This window comes from Marmota monax, unplaced genomic scaffold (genome assembly GCF_021218885.2).
Source record: "Marmota monax isolate L192 unplaced genomic scaffold, Marmota_monax_Labrador192_F-V1.1 WCK01_AAM20220418_F8-fsc00053, whole genome shotgun sequence".
Taxonomy (NCBI): Eukaryota; Metazoa; Chordata; class Mammalia; order Rodentia; family Sciuridae; genus Marmota; species Marmota monax.
In genome coordinates, this window is record NW_026693153.1 from 6059991 (window position 1) to 6082975 (window position 22985).

A 22985-nucleotide genomic window follows, 5' to 3' on the forward strand; every position below is an offset into this window, starting at 1 on the left:
ATAGATAGAACTATCCTATACTGTTGGTAGTAATGCAAAATGGAAAACAAAAACATTTTGGAAAACAAAACTGATTTGGCAGTTTCTTGAAAAGTTGGATATAACTATTCTATGATACAGCCATTCTTGCTCCAAGGCATTTGTCCAAGACAAATAAAAATATATGTCTATACTAAGACATTGGTAAAAATTCGTAGGAGCTTCATTTCTAATAGCTAAAACCTGGGAACAAACCAAATATCCTTTAGCAGATGAATGGATAAATTATGGTAAATAAAAACAACAGGATACTACTCAGAAATAAAAGGAATCACATGAATCTCAAAATAATTATGTTAAGGAAAAGAAACTTGACAGAAAAAGGTGTCATTAAAAAATGAGGAATCTTTTGGTGGCTATGAACATATTCATCATCTTGATTGTTGTGATGGTTTTATCAGCACATTTATGTGTTAATATTTATCAAATTCCTCACTTTAAACATATGCAGTTTACTCTAAGCAAATTTAATCTCAATAAAGACATTAAAAATTTATGATATATGAAGTTATTTTTTATGATTCCCCACACTGATTTTTTAATTCACCAACCAACTATTGTTCCTATTTTTATCAAATGAGAAGGCTTCTACTAAACTTACTACTAACACTTTCAATGCCCAATGTACTCACCAACCCCTGACAATGTGCTCTTGGAAGATAATATATGTTCTCCTCTACCCACAGAATTCCAGTGAATATCCTAGAGGTAATAAAATCTGTGCTGAATAAGACTAAATTAGCATTCCTTTCACTTATATCCATTTTCATGAGGCTAGGACTACTCTTCTGTAGATTCACTTATGACAACACTCCGGACCTTCCTCAGAATAATTCTATTGCAGTCTGCTCTGAACTTTACCTATTGATTGCAAGCAAAATGAATAATAACCATTACTACTACTAATCACAGAAATAAAGTTGAAGCACTCAAATGTATAAACCTTTTATTTAAAATGAGAAAATTAAATACATGTTAAATCAAGTATAATACAAAATATCAAGCCTTCCTAAAACAGGTTATAACCACTTTAAATCTTCTATTTCTAAAATAAAATTAAAGAGAAATCTAAAAATAGTTGAAAATAAAATTATTTTAAAACTCTTATTGTGAACATTAAAAATATTACAAAACATGGGGGAGGAGATGTAAATTAGTGGTATACTACTTGCCTACCATGCGCAAGGTCCTAGGTTTGATCCCCAGCACCACTAAAGAAAAAAAAAAGTTTCAGAATAATCAAATCTGTAAGAAAGCAAACAAAGCCACTGCAGAGTGATTCTGCTATTCATTAAAATCAACAAAGGAATTAAAATTCAGTGTGATTTCTATTCATACATAGATAAGAAGTACCACATTTAAAAAAGACAACTATCCATTTCTCTCCAAGGCTGTGAGGAGTGCTTTATTTACTTGACTTTCAATTTCAATATGGCACAATGGGGTTTATCAGTGAAAGCAGAATCATTAAAAATGTTTAGCGCTGGGGTTGTGCCTCAGCGGTAGAGCGCTTGCCTAGCATGTGCTGTTATGGGCCAGGCTATATGGACAATGACCAAACAGACTCCATTTTACCCTGAGACTCTATATCATGTAAGAAATGCTTCTCTCATGGGAAAGCCCCACCTCTGTACCCATTAATAGTTACCTAGCATAACACACTTGGAAACACAAAACAGCAATTCTTATACGATGTGAAATTGTTCTCTGCTTTCCATTTTTCTTTGGTAACGTACCTTGTCAGAGATTGTCTAGACGTTAGTAACCATTCTCTAACTTGTACTCAACTAGGGTCCTTTTGACCCCCTTCCCTTCTGCTTGCTTGCTGCTATGCCATCCTGGAAAGTCCCGTGGGAAGTACCAATGTACCCACTGCATTGTCTCACTAACTGCCCAACTCAGCTTCTGTACCTGCTTGCCTGCAGCTACATCAACCCAGATGTGATTTTTAACTTTAAATATCCTAAAATGCTCAGGCTTGGGGCTGCTCCTTGCAGAGACAGTTATGGGTCTTACAAGGAGCAGTCACCAGCTGGCCAGCTAAATAAAGATTCTTCAATTTGAACAAAACTGGAACTTGATGTGTTTTCTAAGTGGCCTGCCCCACAACATTTGAAGGCCCCAGCAAGATCTACTCTTCTCGCATCCCGGAGACCAACAAGGGAGGTGAAGTGGTGGAGAGATCGCCTAGGAGAAGGCCTCTGAGAAATGTTCCTCAGGCCTGGGGCCATCCCTCCACCAACCCCCACCCAACAAAAAGTACTAAGAGTCATCTGTGTTTCCCTGAGCAAAGTAAGTCCGATCTAGAGAGGCTCAGAAAAAGCTAGACACAGCATTATTTCCTGGAGTCCAGGGCTAGGAAGTCCTCTGGTCCAGTCCTCTGGTCTGGTTTTTCCTTGGTTCTCTGGTCTGAGTGTGGTTTTCCTTGGTCGTCTGTCTGGTCCAAGTCTGGTTTTTACTAAGTCCTTTGTTCTGAGTGTGGTTTTCCTTGGTCTTCTGTCTGGTCCAAGTCTGGTTTACTCAATCTTCTGGTCTGAATCTGGTCTTCTGTCAGTTAAATTTGTCCTTGGCACCTTACCTGTTGTGTGTTTTATTGTCTGTCTTGTGTTTTTTTCTTATTTGTTGTTTGTTATTGTTTGTCCCTTTTTTGTTTCATGTTAATTTCTATGGGTTTTTTTTTCTAATGTTAAAAAATGGTTTAAAAGGTTTTTACTGTGCTCACCAAAGCTTGCATTAAAATGTAAATGGCTGACAACAGGATTAAAAAAAAAAAAAAGGTCAAAAGTAAAAGCTAAAGGTATGAAAAGGCATTCTAGAGATTGCCTTCATTTAGGAACTGGGCCAGGAGGCCAATTCAGTTCCTATAGAAGGCAGATTAGGACTAAAGTATTTTATAAAATTATTACTTCTAAATTGTATAATAAAAAGCATAATCTTGTCTAGGAAATTGGCTTTTGTCTCTCAGTATTTGCAAGCATGAATAACTCCCAACTATTAAAAATGGTTCAAAGATTTTTCAATGTCAGGCTAAAATTTGGTGGCCACTATCCAAGAAACCAGAAAAACCAGTTTAGAATGGGACCCTACCTGGGGGGACTCTCTCCCAAGGAGACAATCGTGCTGTTTCTTTGGGAAGTTCCTACAGGGAAGAATAAGTCCCGTCATTTGTCTATGTTCCCTTAACTCTTTTTAGCTTTGATAAGCAGGACCACCTCAGGACGAAGGCCAGGAAGGCTTTTAAAATTCTATATTTGTTAAATTCATGTTTTTGATCTGATAGGCATAGGTTAATGTTTTTCTGATTACACTCTGCTTTGTTCTAAGGCCAATTTACAATGGCTAACTCTCAATCTAACAGGTTTTTAAAAAATAACCTACAAAGCTTTTGTTTGTCTGTCTTGTGTAGGTGCACAGGTGTACTGTCCATCTACATGTACTGCCATGTCTACATATATCTGGCACCAAAAATTGACATATGAGCTCATAAATTAAAACTTAAAAAGTGCATCCAAATACCTTTGATTCATATGATTTAAAAGGTTGAACTTAAACTGGGTAAATAAATAAAAGTAAAAATGTCTTCAAAGTTAGTCATGCACAGTTTTGTTTCTAAAATGTCAAACAGTTGTTAATAAAATGTTAATGTCTATAAAGTGTCTAATATCCATTGTCTCTAGATTTCTCTTCAACAGAAAAAAATGTCTAATGCTGTTCAATGCATTTGTCTGATATATTGGTTTTGTTATTTTTTTTAATAAGTAAATTAGATCTGACATGTATGGAATTAATCATGGATGTGTTTGTTACAGACATCTGATTGGTTTACAAAGTTTAAATGTTAACTGTTAAATATAATATCAAGTACTCTTAACTCCTTAAACTCCATAAGGTAAAATACTTAAACATTATTGGTGTTTTCATAAATTCGTAAATTAAAAAATAAAAAAGGAATTTAAAATTACTTTCTGTCATCACAAAAACAAGGTTACTAAAAGTTAAAAGTGCCAATAGGTATAATTCTATACACAAGGGGTCAAGAGGTTTCAACTGCATTTCAATTAGCGTACTGTAAATAACAAAAGTATTTCATCTTATTAAAATGGAGTAATTTATCAATTATCAATATATCAAGGTATAAACAAAGAGGGATTAATGGATTAAAAATTATTAAAAGGTTCTAAATATAAAATATATTTAGAAAAAATGTTTAAGAAAGTCTTTATGTGGTAAAGTATAATTATAATACATCTAAGTAAACAATAAGAGGGTCTAATTAAGTAATATAAAGGTCTATAATAAAGGATAAATATTAAAAGGTTTATATATAATTAAGTTAGTTATATATGTAACACAAATAGTTGAAACTATTCAAGGTTGTTCCCTAAGAACAAATATTAATATGCTGATAAAAACCAAAGTTTGACCTATATGTTAAAATGACAAAAACTTCTTAACAGGGGCTGGGGATGTGGCTCAAGTGGTAGCGCGTTCGCCTGGCAAGCACGGGGCGCTGGGTTCGATCCTCAGCACCACATAAAAAAAAAAAGATGTGTGTCCGCCAAGAACTAAAAAATAAATATTGAAAAATTCACTCTCTCTCTCTCAAAAAAAAAAAAAAAACTTCTTAATATATTAATTACATTGTATCTGAGGTTTTATTCTCTAGAGCAACTAATCTTGGAGAAATTAAGGTTTGTACATCTGTAGTTAAACAGCAACTGTCATTTTAGAATATTGTTCTACATTACAGAGTCTAGATTTTTCTTTAAAAGCTAAACTTGGTTACTATAAAAACATCAATGTAATTGTGGTACATTACTCTTCTTTACATATTAATTGTGTTCATATCTTTCAGGTATACAAGGTAAAAGGTTTAAAGGAGCATTTTAACAAGCTGGTGTTCTCCAAATTAAAGTTGTCTGTAATGATAATTTTAAACTTATAAATATAACAGATTTTATTGGGGATTTATTTATATCATTTGATGTTTTGTAACCAAAATTTATGTTACTTTTTACACTGTGATACAAAAATTGAAAGGTATTTTAAAAGACAATGAGAGGGGCTGGAGACATAGCTCAGTTGGTAGAATGCTCGCCTCACATGCACTAAGGCCCTGGGTTCAATCCTCAGCACCACCAAAAAAAAAAAGATAAACTGATCTGTTTAAAGGTTAATACTGTAAAACATTTTGCCACTTTTCCACCCAAAAGGAAAGTTAAGAGCTCTCAGCCTTTCCTTGATTCATGTTTTAGATGTAATGTCACATTGAGTTAGCAAACTTTCATACAGACTCAGGAAACAATATATGCAAACTTTATAAAAGGATATCTAAAAAGAGAGACAAATTTCAGCTTCAGAACTAGAATACTTTACCTAAGATTTGTGAAGAGCCCAGCCTTAGCTGAGATAAGGCTCTCTACCTCCCACCCTACGGCATGTCAGAATGACTTCAAAGTAGGCCAGACTTCAGTTGATTTAAAGTTGTATTCAAAGATTGACTTCATTGTAAAGATTACTGTGATCTCAAATAGGGGATATAATGTATAACTCAGCCAAGGTTCAAGATTATATACAAGCTAAATAGGTTTTTACTATTGTTTATTTCACTTTGTATTTTCCTTATAATTGATGTCTGTTAATGTTTTGCAGAGGTAACTTCAAGAACACACAACCTAAATTAATTTGAGATATTAAGCCACCAGCTGTAGACAGTAATTCAAAGGGATTAAATTAATTGTAAAGGGAATAGGGTTGTGGCTCAGCAGGAGAGTACTTGCTTGCATATGTGAGGCACTGGGTTTGATTCTCAGCATCAAATAAATAAATAAATAAATAAATTTATTGTGTTATGTACAACTAAAAAAAAATTAACTGTAAAGTTATAAACATTAAAGTTAAAGGCCAGTACTCTTAGTTTAAGACTGATAAGAATGACTTGCTGGATGTTTAAGACTAAGGCTTAAAGATTCAGGTTAAAATAAAGGGGCCAAGAAAACCGATATTTGGCTCTTGCCCTCTGAGTCAGCCTGAACCCAGGAAAAAGGAGAAGAGTTTCGCAACTCTGGGCCACATAACCTCCCGATAAGGGAGACTAACGAGACCACTACAGAACAGAAAGCCAATGAGTGTGTATGCTGCAAAAGAGGAGGGTTATTGAAAAGGGGAGACATGCCTGATGCTTCCAAGGGAAGCCACATGGTCAGCAAGACCTTGACCCATCCTAACGCAGATGGCACTAAAATGCTGCTCATGATTTCCCCAAGATTGCCCTCCAAGGGAACTCAGCTGACTCTTACCAATAGATAGGAGCAAGGTCAGTTTGACCAGCTTGATCCTAAACACCTAGCAAAAACAGTTAAAACCAAAGCACAGCCATTCCTGGGCAATTAAAAACAATATTTTAATCTAACTTAAGATGTACACTTGTGTTAGCACTCCAAGAATAAGTAAGACTGGAGGCAACAGAAGAGAGATTCTTAGGCAAGGATGCCTGATAACTATCAATAGAAACTGCCAGAGCCAGAAGTTTTTAGTCAGTTTAAGGCCTACAGATCTTCCTAACCTCCTACACAGGTAGACTTAATCAATGTCTGCTAGTATTATCTAACCCTAAGTAACAAAGGGATCTCTACTGAACACAGAGGTCATGCCAATAAAAAAGATATTTTACAAAAATCAGATGACATTAACTAACTTAACTAAATGTTGTGTCTACATTCCTTTTAACTCTGACAATGTTAAAGATTTATGTTCCCTAAAAAGGGACCTTATTAGGCTTTGTTAGGCCTTGTTATGGGGACAATTTCTCAGGTCTTCCACCTCCTGGTAAACAATTATTGATTTCTATCATCTTCAGGATATTCACTGACAGGTTCCAGATGCTACAACTGCTATTTTGTATGCCCACCCCCAGGTGAATTTACAATCGGTTCTTCCTGAACCAGATTTTTACCATGGACTCCTTGACCCACCCAATTTCTAAAAAGGGACTCCAAACTGCTTGCCCCACTGCACATTGCCCCCTCTCAGCTCAAAGCACCAAGAGCAGTCATCGTCCTTTTTCCTTACAGCAGTAGGAGGTCCCTAACATTAGAGGGGAAAATTACAGTCAGAATAGATAAATAATTGATTTAAATCACAAAATGAAGGCCAGCTTAAGTCCAGAAAATGTTAAATCATCTTTTTCTCTTGCTCAGCCTATGATTTTAGATCTCATGACATTTGTTTATGGTTTCAAATCATAACAACAGCCATTTATGAGTAATATGGTTTTGGACTACAAAAGGTAGAGTCAAACATTAGGAAACTTATAAGAACAAGGCTTATGCTTCCATTCCAAATACATAACTCCCCTACTGACATTCCTGTCTTTCCACCCAGGTATTATTAAATACACTCCAGGAGTCTTCTAATTTCTGTGTGGCTCCAGAAGGTATTTGGTTTGCCTGCCTATCAAGAGTAACTCCCTGCTTGTCCTACAGCTTTTTGGCACATTAAGATGGAACAAATTTGTGTGACTGTTCACACTATTCCCCAAGTGTGCTACTATAATGGTAGCTAGACGAGAAGTTAGACAAAAACATCTGGGGCTCATATACCATCCTAGAAGTACAACCTCTATACTAGTTCCCCTACTAATGGGCCCAAAGGTTGCGGGATCTTCAGACCCTGGGTACAACAGCCCTTTTAACTAGAAATGAAAATTCCAAAGCCCTGAACAAACAGATAGATTTGGATCTGAGGGAACTATTAATCAGTGAACAGACTTGAGACCTCTCTTGATTCCCTGGCAGAAGTGGTATTACAAAACAGAAGAGGTTTAGATCTCTTGCTCTTAAAACAGGGAAGCCTATGTATGGCATTAGGGGAAACATGTTGCTTCTATACTAATCACTCAATAATGGTAAGAGACAGTCTATCTCTAATCAGAAAGCGATTAAAGGAAAGGGAAGAAGCAAGACAACATGAGGAAACTGGTATCAAAATTTGTTCTCCTGGTCCCCTTGGCTAACTACTCTTATATCAGCTGTAGCCAGTCCATTTTTGTTTGTCCTCTTAGGGTTTTTAATTGGACCCTGCATTTTTAACTGTTTAATAAGATATATATAAAAAGTAAATTCTGTAAAACAGATGGTCCTCTGTACTCACTATAATCAACTGTATACCAATGATGATTAATCAATGGTTTGATTAGTTCCATAAAACCAGTGGGGAATGTTATGGGCCAGGCTATATGGCAATGACCAAACAGACTCCATTTTACCCTGAGACTCCATATCATGAAAGAAATGCTTCTCCCATGGGAAAGCCCCACCTCTGTACCCATTAATAGTTACCTAGCATAGCACACTTGGCAACACAAAATAGCAATTCTTATACGATGTGAAATTGTTCTCTTTGCTTTCCATTTTTCTTGGTTAATGTACCTTGTCAGAGATTGTCTAGACATTAGTAACCATTCTCTAACTTGTACTCAACTAGGGTCCTTTTGACCCCCTTCCCTTCTGCTTGCTTACTGCTATGCCAACCTGGAAAGTCCTGTGGGAAGTACCAATGAACCCATTGCATTGTCTCACTAACTGCCCAATTCAGCTTCTGTACCCGCTTGCCTGCAGCTATGTCAACCCGGATGTGATTTTTAACTTTAAATATCCTAAAATGCTCAGGCTTGGGGCTGTTCCTTGCAGAGACAGTTATGGGTCCTACAAAGAGCAGTCACCAGCTGGCCAGCTAAATAAAGATTCTTCAATTTGGACAAAACTGGGACTTGATGTGTTTTCTAAGTGACCTGCCCCACAACATTTGAAGGCCCTGGGTTCAATCCTCAGCACCACATAAAAATAAATAAATAAAAATAAAGGTATTGTGTCCATCTACAATTAAAAAAAAAATTAAGAAAAATAAAATATTTAGATGCCTATATTCCCAGCTACTCCAGAGGCTGAAGCAGGATGATCACTTAAGCCCAGGAGTTAAAGGACAACTGGGAATATAGCAAGACCCTTCTCAAAACAAAAAAAGTTTAGAATGTTCCTTATAGACCCTTTCTGTTTCACTTCAGAATTAGTGTTCATACATATTTAAAATTTAAAACATTAGAGTATAATAAATACCTTTTAATAAGGGGTGTGGCAAAATAAAATACACATTAAACAATGAATTCTCTTTTTATGAATGGGAAATTGATCAGACTCATTTATATTATTCATGTCATAAATCCAATTTGAAAACTTTGCACAAAGAAACATACCACAGGAAATAATATAACATATAAAGCCTTATCTTCTGAAAATCTTTACAAAAAGTAGAACTTGGCTGGCACAGCACTGCATGTCTGCAATCTCAGTGACTAAGAAGGCTGTGGCAGGAGGATCAATCACAAGTTTGAGGTCAGCCTGGGCAACTTAGAAAGATCCTGTCTCAAAATAAAATATGAAAAGGACTAGAGATAACATTCACAAGATTCACAATCCTCAGTATCAAAAAAAAAAAAAAAAGAACGAACTAGATCTCTTTTAGTAGATAACAGAAAAATACATTATGATGGTATTTATATATTTAAAACAACCCAAAACAAAGAAAAAACACACTCAAGAACGGCACTCACATTATTAAAAAATAGTTATTTACATTTATACAAACAATTGTGTAGCTAAACACCTTTCTAAAATATGCGTATTGTGATGTCTTCTATAATTAAACTTATGAAAGCAAACTAATTGAACATCATCAACTGTCATGATTAAAGCTTTCTGAACCACCAGGAGAATTAAAATTATAAAACTGTTGTTCTGTAAAACTGAAGATAAAATAAGATCAAATTCAGCCTTTTATGAGAAAATCTTATGTATTATATAAATATACATTACTAAGGCTCTTCCAAAAATCAAGAGAACTAATGTGAATTAAATTAGTACAACTGAACAAAACCTCTCTGGTTTAGAAAAGTGGCAAATGACCATGTTGAAAGCTCAACTTCACAAATTTTACCAGACCTATTCCCTCTTCAGTCAAGATAATGAATACATCATAAGAGTTAAAACCAAATATCTTAGATATTCAAATTACATTATAAACCCATCAAAATGTATTAAGTCTATATTAAGTGCTATTTTGTATTTTATTTAGAAACAGAGTCTCACTAAACTCATATGTTTTCCTACATTCTAATTTACATTATTTTCATTCTATCTACATTCAACATACTCTGTCTAGTTAAGAGAGTTGGCTATTTAATTTTCTTGTACTTCTAAATGCTAGAAAAAGTAAAACACAAAGAAGAATATTAAAAATTATTATAATTTGCCAAATTTATTATAATGAATGCTGAATAATATTTATGGGCTAGAAAAACAAACCAAAGGCAAAAAAGAAAATCCTGGTGACATGCTGATGATAAAATAAATTTAGCTGTATTTGCCCTTACTTAACAAAAGAAAAGAGAAAAAAAGATGTTAGCAAAAACCTACTTAAGTAATACTGAAGCATGACATTTCAGAAGCTTTCTGAAAAATCAACATACCATGAAGCAGTATTTTGGTAAAAGTGCAGTGCAAATTGGTTTTTCTAGTTAAGTATGTGCAGCAAAGGAGGCACTTTACAAATAGAAAAATACGATATATTTAAGAAGAAATTAAAATTCATTCATAAAATTCATCCATAAAAAATAATAAGCATTATTCAAAAAGTAAAAATTCAATTTTTATTTAACATGCAGTCAATGTTACACATGCTTCATAGGGAAAAAAAATCCTTTTGAAGATAAGATTGCTGTTTTGCATATAAGAAACAGAAAACAATTCCTTTTCAAGGAATTCTAGATTTCAGAAAATGAAATCCAACCTTTCTCAACCTGCGTTTATTTATAAACTGAGAAAAATACATCTGACTATACTAGACAAATGTTTCTAACCATCAACAAACTATAGCATGTGATCTTCAACTTTATTAATACTTTTTTTTTTTTTGGTACCAGGGACTGAACTCAGGGACAATCAAACACTGACCTACATGCAAAGTGCTATTTTGTATTTTATTTAGAAACAGAGTCTCACTAAGTTTCTTATCAACTCGCTTTTGCTGAGGCTGGCTTTGAACTTGAGAGTCTCCTGTCTCAGCCTCCTGAGCTGCTGGGATTATAGGCATGCGCCACTACACCCAGCTTCAACTTTATTCTTGAAGGATCAGAAGTTTTTATTTCATATAATTTCAAAGAAGAGGATCTAATGGCTCTAAAGAGAATTATGAATACATATTTAGCACCTAAACTTAGAGAACACTCAAGAGTTATCATAGTGTTAAATAGGTACATGTCCATAGTTTAAGGGAAATTAGATATGTGTTATTCAATAATATTAGAATGTGCTAAAAGAGTAAAATACTAAGCTTCCAAAAAATTATCCTTGATTTACAGATGTACCTACCTACAACATTAAAACACAGTCTTAAGTCTTCCTGAAGTTACATACATATATTCTTTTAAACAACTAAAGTGAGGTGAGGTTTATTTTTTCTTAACCACCATTATCTTTCAAATGTGGCACTTTTTTTCAAAGAGTAGACAGAAAATAAATCTTTAAAAAAAAAATCATTCACATTCGACCACTAATCTTATTTTAAATATTCTTCACTATAGGGCAGAGGTCAAAAGTGAAATGAGTGGCCTTGGAACCTCTGTTGAAATACATAAAGAACTATAAGCAGGAACAGAGATGAACATACATTAATTTCTGGCAATGTAATGGCACATTAATTCTCAATCAGCAGGGTAAAAAAGCACTTGATGAAAAGATAAATGTTTGCAGTGACATCATTAATAAGTAAATGGAGCTTAGTATCTCCTTTCTTCATATCAAAAAGAAATATTTTTAGGTTACCTCTCTTAAGTATGCTTGATTTTAATCCCAGATGGAACACTTTACTTTATATGTTAAAACTCATGCATGACATAAACTACAATTTTTCATGAGACAATTTAGTCATTCCCACTAAGAATCCTATAATCTTGAGGATGGGAGACAGCTCAGTGATAGAGCTCATGCTTAGCATGCTTGGAGCCCTGGGTTCAAACTAAAACAAAACAAAAATAAGTATCCTATAATCTTACTTTCTTTTTCTAAATTTGCTTATAAGAAGGCTTTTTTTGACTCAAAAAGAAAAGGTCTTAGGAAACATGTTCTTATTCTAAGTAGACTGGCAAATTTCAATAGTTCACAGCCCTCACAGTTATCATTTATATTGATATAAATTGATTATAAAATATTGTTTAATATATAATTAATTTCCCCAGAACAAAAGAACCAAAATTCTATTTATCATTAAGGTAAATTTTTCAATTTTCTTTAGAAAATTCTAATTTATTTTTGAAAGGAAACAATTACATAAATGAAACATTGTTAATTCAATTGTTAAGAAATAAAGTTCATATAGCTTTCAATATAAATATTGTTTGGTACATTATAGATATATAAAGCTAGCAAATCAAATTAAGACTCAGCTTAGTACCTAGAATCTGAAAAGTGAGTCAAGAATACAAATTTTATATAAATAGTAACAAAATGGATAGAGGTTGCTCTCCTTCAAAAAAAGGAAAAAAAAAAAAAAGGTAACTGAGAACATTAAGAAAATGTTGGATTTCTGCTTCCCTAGAAGCCAGACATGCTACACAATAACGTCAACATGCAATACCTGAAATGTGGAATCACATTCTGGCTGCTGTTCTTGGACTTCTGCATTTAATTTATAATTCTCTGGCGTCTGGCTGACTTCATTTTGCAAAGTAGGAGATACACCATGAGTCTCACCTATGGAAGCACTGTCAGACAAAGCATCTAACTTTTCCAAAGAACAACCTATGTGGAGCTTACTATCTCCTGTCCCTTCATCAAAATTTGTCCTCTCAGCAGCATCTTCTAGCTGTTGAACTGAAGTTAAATATTGTTCAAGCAGATTATTATCCTGCTCATCATTTGAGCTTTCCTTACTCCAGTCACCACAATCTTCACTAACATCCCCTACATCTGGCTCTTTGCCATATTTGACTGTATCAGTGGAATTCCCCATTGTGGAGCTTTCACTGCCTTCTGTGGAACTTTTCTCAAAATCCAAAGAATCCTGCAAATGGTGAACTTGTTCTGTTAGGGAGGAATGAAAACCAGAGTCTGGAAATTCTGGTAAAGATTTCTCTTGACGAACTTCATCATGTGCAATGAACCAATCAGAATTTGAATCAGAAGAAGGCTCATGACTTTGGGTGAATAATGGAGGTTTAGATGGTACCAGAATGCTTGATATAGGAGGAACATCAGTATGCCAGGAAATTAAATGCTGATCCACTGTCTTTTGCCAAGCTTGTAGAGACCTTACCTATAAACCAGAGAGTACAGTTTTATATAAGATAAAAATCATGCTAGTTTGGGGGCTTGGGTTGTGGCTCCGTGGTAGAGTGCTTGCTTAGCATGTGTGAGGCCCTGGGTTCAATCCTTAGCACCACATATAAGTAAATAAAATAAAGGTATTGTCTCCATCTACAACTAAAAAAAAATTTAAATCACGCTAGTTTTAAAACAGTTCTCTGAGCTTTTATTTCCAGCAGTTATGAAGGTTGGTAAATAGCAGAACTGGAATTTTAAAAACTACCCGACCCCACATAGCAGCCCTAGCCTTAACGAAGCTAGCACAAGTAGAACATGTCCTTGGTAACAAGAGGCCCTCACCAGGACAGTGTGAATGGGCCAAGCAGTTTTCTTGCTTCTACCAGAAAAACAAGAAGCACAACAGTACCTGTCTAGCTGAAAAAGGGTTCAATAATGTACAAAATATACATCAAGAATTATTCAATAAGACAGGTTAGATCCTATTTGTTTAAGTAGATCCTTTAACATAATTCTCATTTTAGATATCAATATAGTCATGTTTTAAATTATTATCTAAGAATACAATAATATGTAACTTCCTAAAATGCCGAAAAATATCCCAAATTCTTGATAATAGGACCTATACTTTTTTTGTTGGCATGGTATTGAACCCAGGGGCACTTAACCATTGAGTCACATCCCCAGCCCTTTTTTTTTATATTTTATATTGAAACAGGTTCTTGCTAAGTCCTTAGGGCCTTATTAAGTTGGTTATCTTGAACTTGTGATCCTCCTGCCTTAGCCTCCCAAGTTACAAGTTTGAGGTCAGTCTCAATAACTTGGTGAGGCCCTAAGTGACTTTTTAAATTTTTGTTCTTTTTAGGTATACATGATAATACAATATATTTTGACATATTATATATACATGGAGTATAACTTCCCATTCTTGTGGTGGAACAAGATGTGGAGTTATACTGGTCGTGTATTCATATATGAACATAGGAAAATTATGTCTAATTCATTCTACTGTCTTTCCTATTCTCATCCTTCCTCCCTTCCCTTTCTTCTCCTTAGTCTGATCCAATGAACTTCTATTCTTCCCTCTCCCACCCTTATTGTATGTTAGCATCTTATACCAAGAACATTTGGCCTTAGGTTTTGTGGGACTGGCTTATTTCACTTAGCAGAATAGCCTCCTGTTCCATTCATTTACTGGCAAATGCCATAATTTCATTTTTCTTTATGATTGAGTATTATTCCATTGTGTGTATATATATATATCACATTTTCTTTATCCATTATCTGTTGAAGAATACCTAGGTTGGTTCCATAGCTTAGCTATTATGAATTGAGCTATAAACATTGATGTGACTGTGTCACTATAGTACTAAGCAACTTATTGAGACCCTGTCTCCAAAAATAAAAAGGCCTGGGGTTGTGACTCAGCAGGAAATTAAACGCTGAGTCACAACCCCAGCATTTAATTTAAATTAAACACCTCTGGCTTCAATCCCTGTACAAAAACAAACAAAAGGAACAAAACTACATACACCCTTAACTGAGAAAAAGTGGTTAGGCGTGGGGATACAGCAGAGTGGTAGCATGTGTAAAAAGCCCTGGGTTTGATCCCCAGCACCACAAAAATAAACAAATAAACAGAGAAAAAGAAAAAAGAAAAAAAAAGGGTACTTAATATACATGATTATTCTATAGTTGTTTCAATGAATCTAGTATTCTTTCTTAACAATAAAAGGGGGTTTACCTGGTTCCAAAGGAATTTGACAGCCTCTTCTTGCACGATTTTTTTAACATGTTCTTCATCTCTTTCTTTTCTTAATCTACAATAATTCAAAATACATTTTTGATCAAGGAAGGCTGCTTTGACCTGTACTACCTAATATAACTACAGTATAAACACATGCAGTATAAAGACATTAATAAATCTAATAATTCTCTCCTACTTTTAGAATATCTAAACTGACACCTTAGTTTTAAACTATGACTCAAAGTAAAAACTAAATAAGATGTGATTGAAATTCAGATATTCTTCTATAAACTATTGTCTCATTATAAAAAATTTAAAAATAAAATATCAAATGGCTCTTTATCTGCCTTCAATTTCCCAGCCAAATACATTAAGCGGGTGGAGGTGCAGAAAGGACTGGTTATACAAAACATCCAAAAAGTTAAGGCTCACACTTAAACACTTATGATCACACCTTGAAATACCCTCGTCTAAGACTAGCAGGATTAATCCCATCAAACTTCACTTTCCTGTTTGCCCTAGTCCCTGACATATCCTCTGAGATCTATCACTCCTCTTATTTATTAAGAAGTCTTAGCTCTGGTCTCACTGCTGCCATCTCCATAATTTTGTCACAAACCCTCACTGCTGCCATTTCCATACCAAACCAGGATTCCCTCAGTTATCCAACTGTCACTACCATTTTGACCCAAACTTTTTTTTTTTTTTCTCCCAGAGCTGAGGATCAAACCCAGGGTCTTATGCATGTCAGGCAAGCACTCTCTACCACTGAGCTATGCCGCCAGCCCTTTTCTGAACTTCAGGCCCAATTCTCTACTTTCTCCAGCTCCGTCAAGACATTCTGCTGTGTCAGGTACTTCTGAATTATGATCACAAACTCCCTTTCCACTCAATTTCTCTTTGGATTTTTCCTTGGCCAAAGAAGACCCACTTTTGAGAACGTTATCACTTTCTCAAGTGGAAGCTATTTTTGCCTTCTGTACATCAATGTCAGAAAACTGCTTATCACTGCTGTTTTCAAATGGTTCTTTACCCTCCTTTATTTTTATTTATTTATTTATTTAGGGTATCAGGGATTGAACTCAGGGGCACTTTTTAGAGACAGGGTCTCACTGAGTTGCTTAGCACCTTACTTTTGCTAAGGCTGGTTTTGAACTCATGATCTTCCTACCTCAGCCTCCACAGTTGCTGGGTGCATCACAACATCCAGTTCTCATATATTCACTATTAAGATGACTATCTCAAACCTCATATTCCAACCCTTACTTCTCTTCTCATTTTCAAATATTGACCACAACTAATATATTACTAAAAAAGACCACACATCAGACAGGACTTTCCCATCCTCCCACCATCAAACACACCACCTTACATTCTCCTGCTTCTACCTCACGCCACTTCCTCTACTTTTGCACAGGATCCCTTCTTATTGTACTCCAAGAACTTCAATCCTGTGCTTCTCCCTTTTTTTTTCCACACCATCAGCTTTTCCCTCACTGAATTATTCTCATCAACACCTAAATACACTCTGTATTTCCCATCTTTAAAAAAAGAGAATCTTCTTTAACTCCAGATTCTCCTCTAGCAACCACCGACTCTCTTAAAGAAACACTTCCTAAGAGTTGGGTATACTCATTCTTTAAACTTCTTACCTCCCATTCACTATCCAACCAATTTCAAACTGGCTTTCATCCTCCTATACCACTAAAGGTGCTCGTAGGAAAGTCACTGTGCAGCAAAGGCTTAACTCAGCAGGACTGACACATTCAAGCCTGCATATTCCAAAGACAGAACCTGCCCCTGGTTGGCTCCTGGTTGATAACCTCCAATCTAAGCCATTGGAATATCCTGTCTGAAGAGTATCTTTGTATTCATGGAGTCTTGAGTCATAACAGATAGTTTATGCCAACAATGTGATTCCTAGTGAACACCTGTTTTGTTCACGTGGGAACTTAGGCCATAGTGCATCAGTCTGATGTCTAAGGAACCTGATGTCTGAGTAGTTAAGGTCAGACACATGAGCACTCAATCCCTGTTACTGACCCCCAGATAAAAACCCTGGGGACTAGGGTTGTAGCTCAGTGGTAAAGCGCTTACCTAGCATGTGTGAGGCCCTGGGTTTGATCCTCAGCACTACATAGAGATAAATATATAAAATAAAGGTACTGTATCCATCTACAACTACAAAAAATATATATATATAAAAAAAAAAAAAAACTGAACATCAGGACTCAAAATGAGCATACTTGTTTGGCAAGAGTTCGTATGTGTTGTCATACATCATAGCTGTGAGAATTAAGCCCTGTCTGTACAACACAACCAAGAGAACACAACAGGAAGCTTGTACCTGGCCTGTCCTGCACTCTGCCCTATGTGCCATTTTTCTTTGATGTTTTAATCTGTATGCTTTTGCTGAAATAAACCATAAGCATGAACAAAAGAATATTCCAGAGTTCTGTAAGTACATTAGCAAATCATAACACCTGAGAATAGTCTTAAGGGTCACCAACACAATTACCAACAAGCTCCAACTGCTAAATCTACTGTCTAGTTCTCTCTCCTTCCTAAGGCACTTTTCATCTTTCCTAAAACACCTTCCTCCTGTGGAATTGGACACTTATTCTCCTAGTTTTCCTACCACACAGGTTGTCCCTTCTCAGTTTCCTTTGCTGCTTTCTCCTCTTCCATCTGATAATTTGAATAAATATTGCTAGCTGCAATGCTAATTAAATCCTAATCTTCTTGGGTTGGTAGTCAGTAAATCATATGAGCCATGGAATTAAGAAATAATTCCCGGGCTGGGACTGTAGCTCAATGGTAGAGTGCTCACCTTGCACACATGAGGCACTGAGTTTGATCCTCAGCACCACATAAAAATAAAATAAAGGTATTGTGTCTACCTACATCTAAAACATATATGCATATTAAAAAAAGAAATAGACAATATGATTGATGTATGTACATTCCATGTATGTATTATTTATCAAAATGCATTCTACTGTCATGTATGACTAAAAATAAATAAAAATTTAAAAAAAGAAAGAATTCCTATTGTAACTACAAAATTTTAGTCCCTTTTAAGTCCCTGCTATTTTCTCTACGTCTATGTCATCTACACTTCCTCATCTTCTCTCTTTTACTTATCCAAATTTGCTATATCATCTGGACCTTTTTATGTTTAGAATTATAGATGCCTTTATAGCTCACATTGATTCAACATTTTGTGATACTGCATCCATGCAGCAATTGCTCTGAAGGGGATAGGGATGCATTTGACAATCTGTACCCTAAAAATGCTTTCAGTATATTCTACAAGACAACCAAGTAAGCTAACAGTGGCTACATGGCATGAAAAGTGTCATGACCAGAACAGCACAGTGTTCAAATGACTTAAGAAACCAATATTTCAAACAGACAAAACAGCACCCAACAAGATTTTTGACCCACCTCCTTACTTCATCAGTCAAGCAGACAATATGCTCCTGCATTCTGCGCAGTCGGATTTCATAACGCACCTCTTTTGCTTGAGGATTGTAGTTCCTGGCATAAAAGCCCCGCCAATAGGCTTGAAGCTTTGTGGCTGCTTCATTCAATTTCTGAAGTGTACATTTATCTTGTCCCAAAGCAACAGATCTTTGGGTTAAAATCCTGCAGGGAAATTTCTCTGAAGTTGTTTGAGACATAGTTTCCTCACTATCTGTCTCTGTATGGGAAACATTTTGTCCAGATGACACACACGTAAGATTTTGGTTATCATCCTTCAAGATAGCACTGATTATTGCTGGCGCAGGACAAGGTAACAACACAGCTTTTTCATTTATCTCTGAACTGATCTTACTTTTCAGCATCTGAACAGAATCCTCATTTGAAACCCATAAAGCCTTTTCCTCTTCCTTATCCAAATCTTGATTTTCCAGCTCCTTCACAGATTCATTTGCAACACCATCATCTTCAAGACCCAGGTTAATGCCCTGCAGCCTCAGCTCAACTGTAGGTGATACTGGAGATAGTCCTGATGCAACTGGCATAAAAGTAGACTCTGAAGAGAGAAGACTACAGTTTAACTTGTCTTCATCTGTCTGTATGTCTTCCAGGTGAAGGTCATTTCGAGAATATCTTGTAGTGTGTGTAGAGGCTGGAAAGCTATTCTTAACAGCATATAATTGATCATCATTACTGCTTATCCCAACCCAAGAATTCACTTGGATGACAGGTTCTAGAAGAATCAACAGAGTATCATTTAAATAATTAAATTGTTTTGTTAGTTGTATGCTTTTAATGAAATCTATTCCTTGAAATATAATAAAATACAATAAAATGCCTTCAGTGATTTTCTCCAATATACCTAAAACATCAAACCAAACATTTTTAAGAATATGAATTTTTGTAATAATCATAATACTCAATCCCTCAAGTCCATACAAAAGGCTAATAGTCCTTGAAATGTTTTTTAAAATTAGATGCAATAATTATAATGTACATACACACACACACACACACACATATATACATTTATAAAATAGCAGATCCAAATGATCAGTGAAATTAAACAAGAAATTATAAAATATGTACTTATTCTATATTATAATACCAAATAAATCAAATGACCTGAAGAAAAGTGAATAGAAATAAATTAATTTCTTACCACTTTCCTGGACTATCTGGCAATCTTGAACAGGGCTTGAATGCTCAGGTACAAGGGGTACCCTTGTTTCAATAGGAGAAAGAGGAGACATCTCTTCATTTTGGCTTTGGTTCATCAACTGTCTCTGGTGAAACCTAAAAATCAAAACATCTGATGTTACCAGCATAAAACAAAAGAGAAAGCTCTTATTCTTCCTAGGTAGCAATGTCAAAAAGGTAGAAGTTTACAAGTTTACAAAGCAGGAACCATTAATCACTGGCAAATTATAGTCTTATTTGGAAACACTACAAAAAAAAGGTTAAAACATTTTTAAAATTCCATAGACAGCCTCATATACACATGTATACACATACAGAAATATTTAAATACAGGATCTCTGATAAACAAAGTAACCACTAAATGCTTCTAGTTACACTTCTTTTTCTTTTTTTAAAGACAGAGTGAGAGAGAGAATTTTTAATATTTATTTTTTAGTTTTCGGTGGACACAACATCTTTGTTTGTATGTGGTGCTGAGGATCGAACCCGGGCCGCATGCATGCCAGGCGAGCGCGCTACCGCTTGAGCCACATCCCCAGCCCACACTTCTTTTTTTTATACTTCTTAATATTAGTCTTTAAAAACCTATGACACGCCTACATTAAAAAGTCAAATACATTTTTTTTTGAGGTGCTAGAGATTGAATAAGATAGGCAAGAACTCTACTACACTGAACTATAACCCCCAGGCCCTGACAAGTACATAGTTTTAAAAATTCCATTCCCCCAGCTCATATTGCTTGGCTCCTCCCTCATTAAGGGGAAATTATTGGTAATACAGATACCACAGAGCAAGCTACACTTGTGTGATTCAGAACTACTGCAGTGACAAGGGGCATAAGTGCCTGGAGATACAGGCCAAAAACACTGGCTTAACCATACAAAAGACTTAGAGGTATTTTCACTTGTGAATTCATCAACTGCCACAAATAAATGGGTTTACCTCTGCTTACTCAGAATCTTCTCTAGTTTGGCATCCTCTGCAGTTTGAAGACCCAGTGTAGAAGTGAGAGGGCAGACTGTAGCTAGATACTGAACAAGCTGGATATGCTGGCCAGGCCGATATGCTCTCCCCTTGCCTTGACTATATAGCCACTCAGCTTTTAAACTGGAATTGAAAGAAATAAAGAAGAGAGGATGACACTGGGGTGTTCAAAATACATTGTTAAGCAACAATGACATTCCTTCTTAATTAACCTTTATAAAGCCATTGGCTATTTTTCATAAATCCATTCAAGTTTTAAAAAATCTATGCTCTGACTCATTTCTCTTACTCTAATAATGTTTTAAAGCTTTATTCTTACTTAGAGGATTTTCCATAGGTTGAATTAATGACTCCAAATATTTTAAAATTATTTGCAAAGAAGCAATCAGTATTTTCTCCATTCATCTTATCAAACTGAAGTACTTCTGTATATTAACAACATTTAAATCCATTAGTTCATAATGACAATTTTTAAAATAAAAAACTAGTCATAGAGAATGCCAGTAAATCACCAACTCATTTTCTAAAAATGGTAAATAAAGGCAAGAATTAAATATCATTTCTTATACAAACTATACCAATGGGTAACCTAGATTCTTCATAATAAAAAACTGAATGATAGAATTAGAATTTTACAACTGTTAATCAATTAATTGTTTTAGGCTTTGATCAGAATCATGAGAGACAACCAGACACTGGATGTCACCCAATAGAGGACACAAAGCGGTAGTCTTACCTTAAAAAACAAAACAAAACAAAACAAAAAAACCCTGAACCTGATCAAATCTTCATATCCCAGTTACCAATTTTCAGGTAGTACAGAAGAGAGAAGAACATGTTAAAGACATAGGAAATAACCATACCCAGCAAAATGAGCAGACAGTGGGAAAACTTTTTAGGCCAAATAATTCAATTTCTTCAACAACCAAGAAAAAAAAACAAAGATAGATTTAAGGGATTAAGGGAGTCATCCTGGACATCCAGTCAAGTCAAGCCTTCAGATGATTCTAGTCCCATGTGATGTGACTGCAGGGACACATGATCCCAAGTGAAAACCACCCAATCAGCACAATCTATGGAGCATGTAATAATAATAAATTGAGCTGGGGTTGGGCCTCAGTGGTAGAGTACTTGCCTAGCAAGGGTGAGGCACTAGGTTCAATTCTCAGCACTGCATGTAAATAAATAAAGGCCCATTGAAAACTAAAAAAGTGTTTCAAAAAACAAATAAAATTGATATTTTAAGACACTAAAAAAAGAAATTTAAGAGCAATATCAACCAATTGCAAAACATGGCCTTATTTGAATCTTATTTCAAAAAAAGTCCATTTTAAAAAATAGAAAAACTATTAGAAATGTAAGCTCTGACTGAATATCTGTAATTACAAAATTATCCTTAATTATTTGAGATGTAATATTAGTTTTGTGATTACCACTTTAAAAGCTCTTTTAGAGAAAAATACTGAAATATTCACAGATGAAATGATATGTAAACTGAGATTTCCTTCAAAATAATACAGAAAAAGGGAGAGTAAATGAAGGTACATAAAGGAAACCAGGTTGGCCATGTTGAAATTGGGCTATTATGGAAGGTCATTATCTCTGTCCACCTTACCAGATGCTTCTCAGATATGAAAACACTGCCACTATAGAAAAATGCAATAATTATATCTTCTTTCTCCTAAAGGAAGAGCCACAGAAGATAATTCAAGTAAGCCTATATTTTAATTTTAGAACCAATCAGTTTGAAACAAAATAAGGTTTCTTCTCAGAGCAACACTAATTTCAGGAAAAAGGAAAAGCCACCCATTTTGTAAGCAAACTAGACCTAACATATATCTTTTAATCTGTACCAGCATCACCACTATTTAGTTCCTGGATGCCATTCCTCACTGTTCCCTACTCTATCCAGCAACTACATGAAATTTCAAGAAGGAAATTTCATTACAATATGCCACTCATCCTCTATGAGGAAACCCCTCGAGTAACCTATCTGTAGCACAGAGGATTTTAAAAAGTGAGGGAGAATGTGAGTGCTATGTTCATGAATGCATGTGTGTATGTACTAAGAGCAAAGAATGAAATGAGGCATGGTAAAAAGAGTAACTTTCATCTCATCCCCTCTAATTCCCTGACTCTTGTCCACATCCTAGTTC

At 35.1% G+C, this 22985-nt stretch overlaps 1 protein-coding gene across 4 annotated transcripts in view; it reads right to left on the reverse strand.

The window, feature by feature from the left end:
* Positions 1 to 1021: 1021 nt before the first annotated feature.
* The window catches only part of Cep97 (centrosomal protein 97), a 30346-nt gene continuing 8382 nt past the window's right edge, over positions 1022 to 22985 (reverse strand). For 3 of the 4 annotated variants that reach the window (XM_046455291.2, XM_058582891.1, XM_058582892.1), the window contains exons 7-12: positions 20788 to 20952; positions 19808 to 19941; positions 18610 to 19378; positions 15160 to 15235; positions 12730 to 13407; positions 1022 to 9457 (exon numbers count right to left, since the gene is read on the reverse strand). In XM_046455291.2, coding sequence (XP_046311247.1) covers positions 9419 to 9457; positions 12730 to 13407; positions 15160 to 15235; positions 18610 to 19378; positions 19808 to 19941; positions 20788 to 20952 — 1861 coding nt within the window. In that variant the 3' untranslated portion in view covers positions 1022 to 9418. Of the gene's footprint in view, positions 9458 to 9870; positions 13408 to 15159; positions 15236 to 18609; positions 19379 to 19807; positions 19942 to 20787; positions 20953 to 22985 lie in introns of those variants that run through there. The other variant, XM_046455292.2, reaches the window with a different exon arrangement.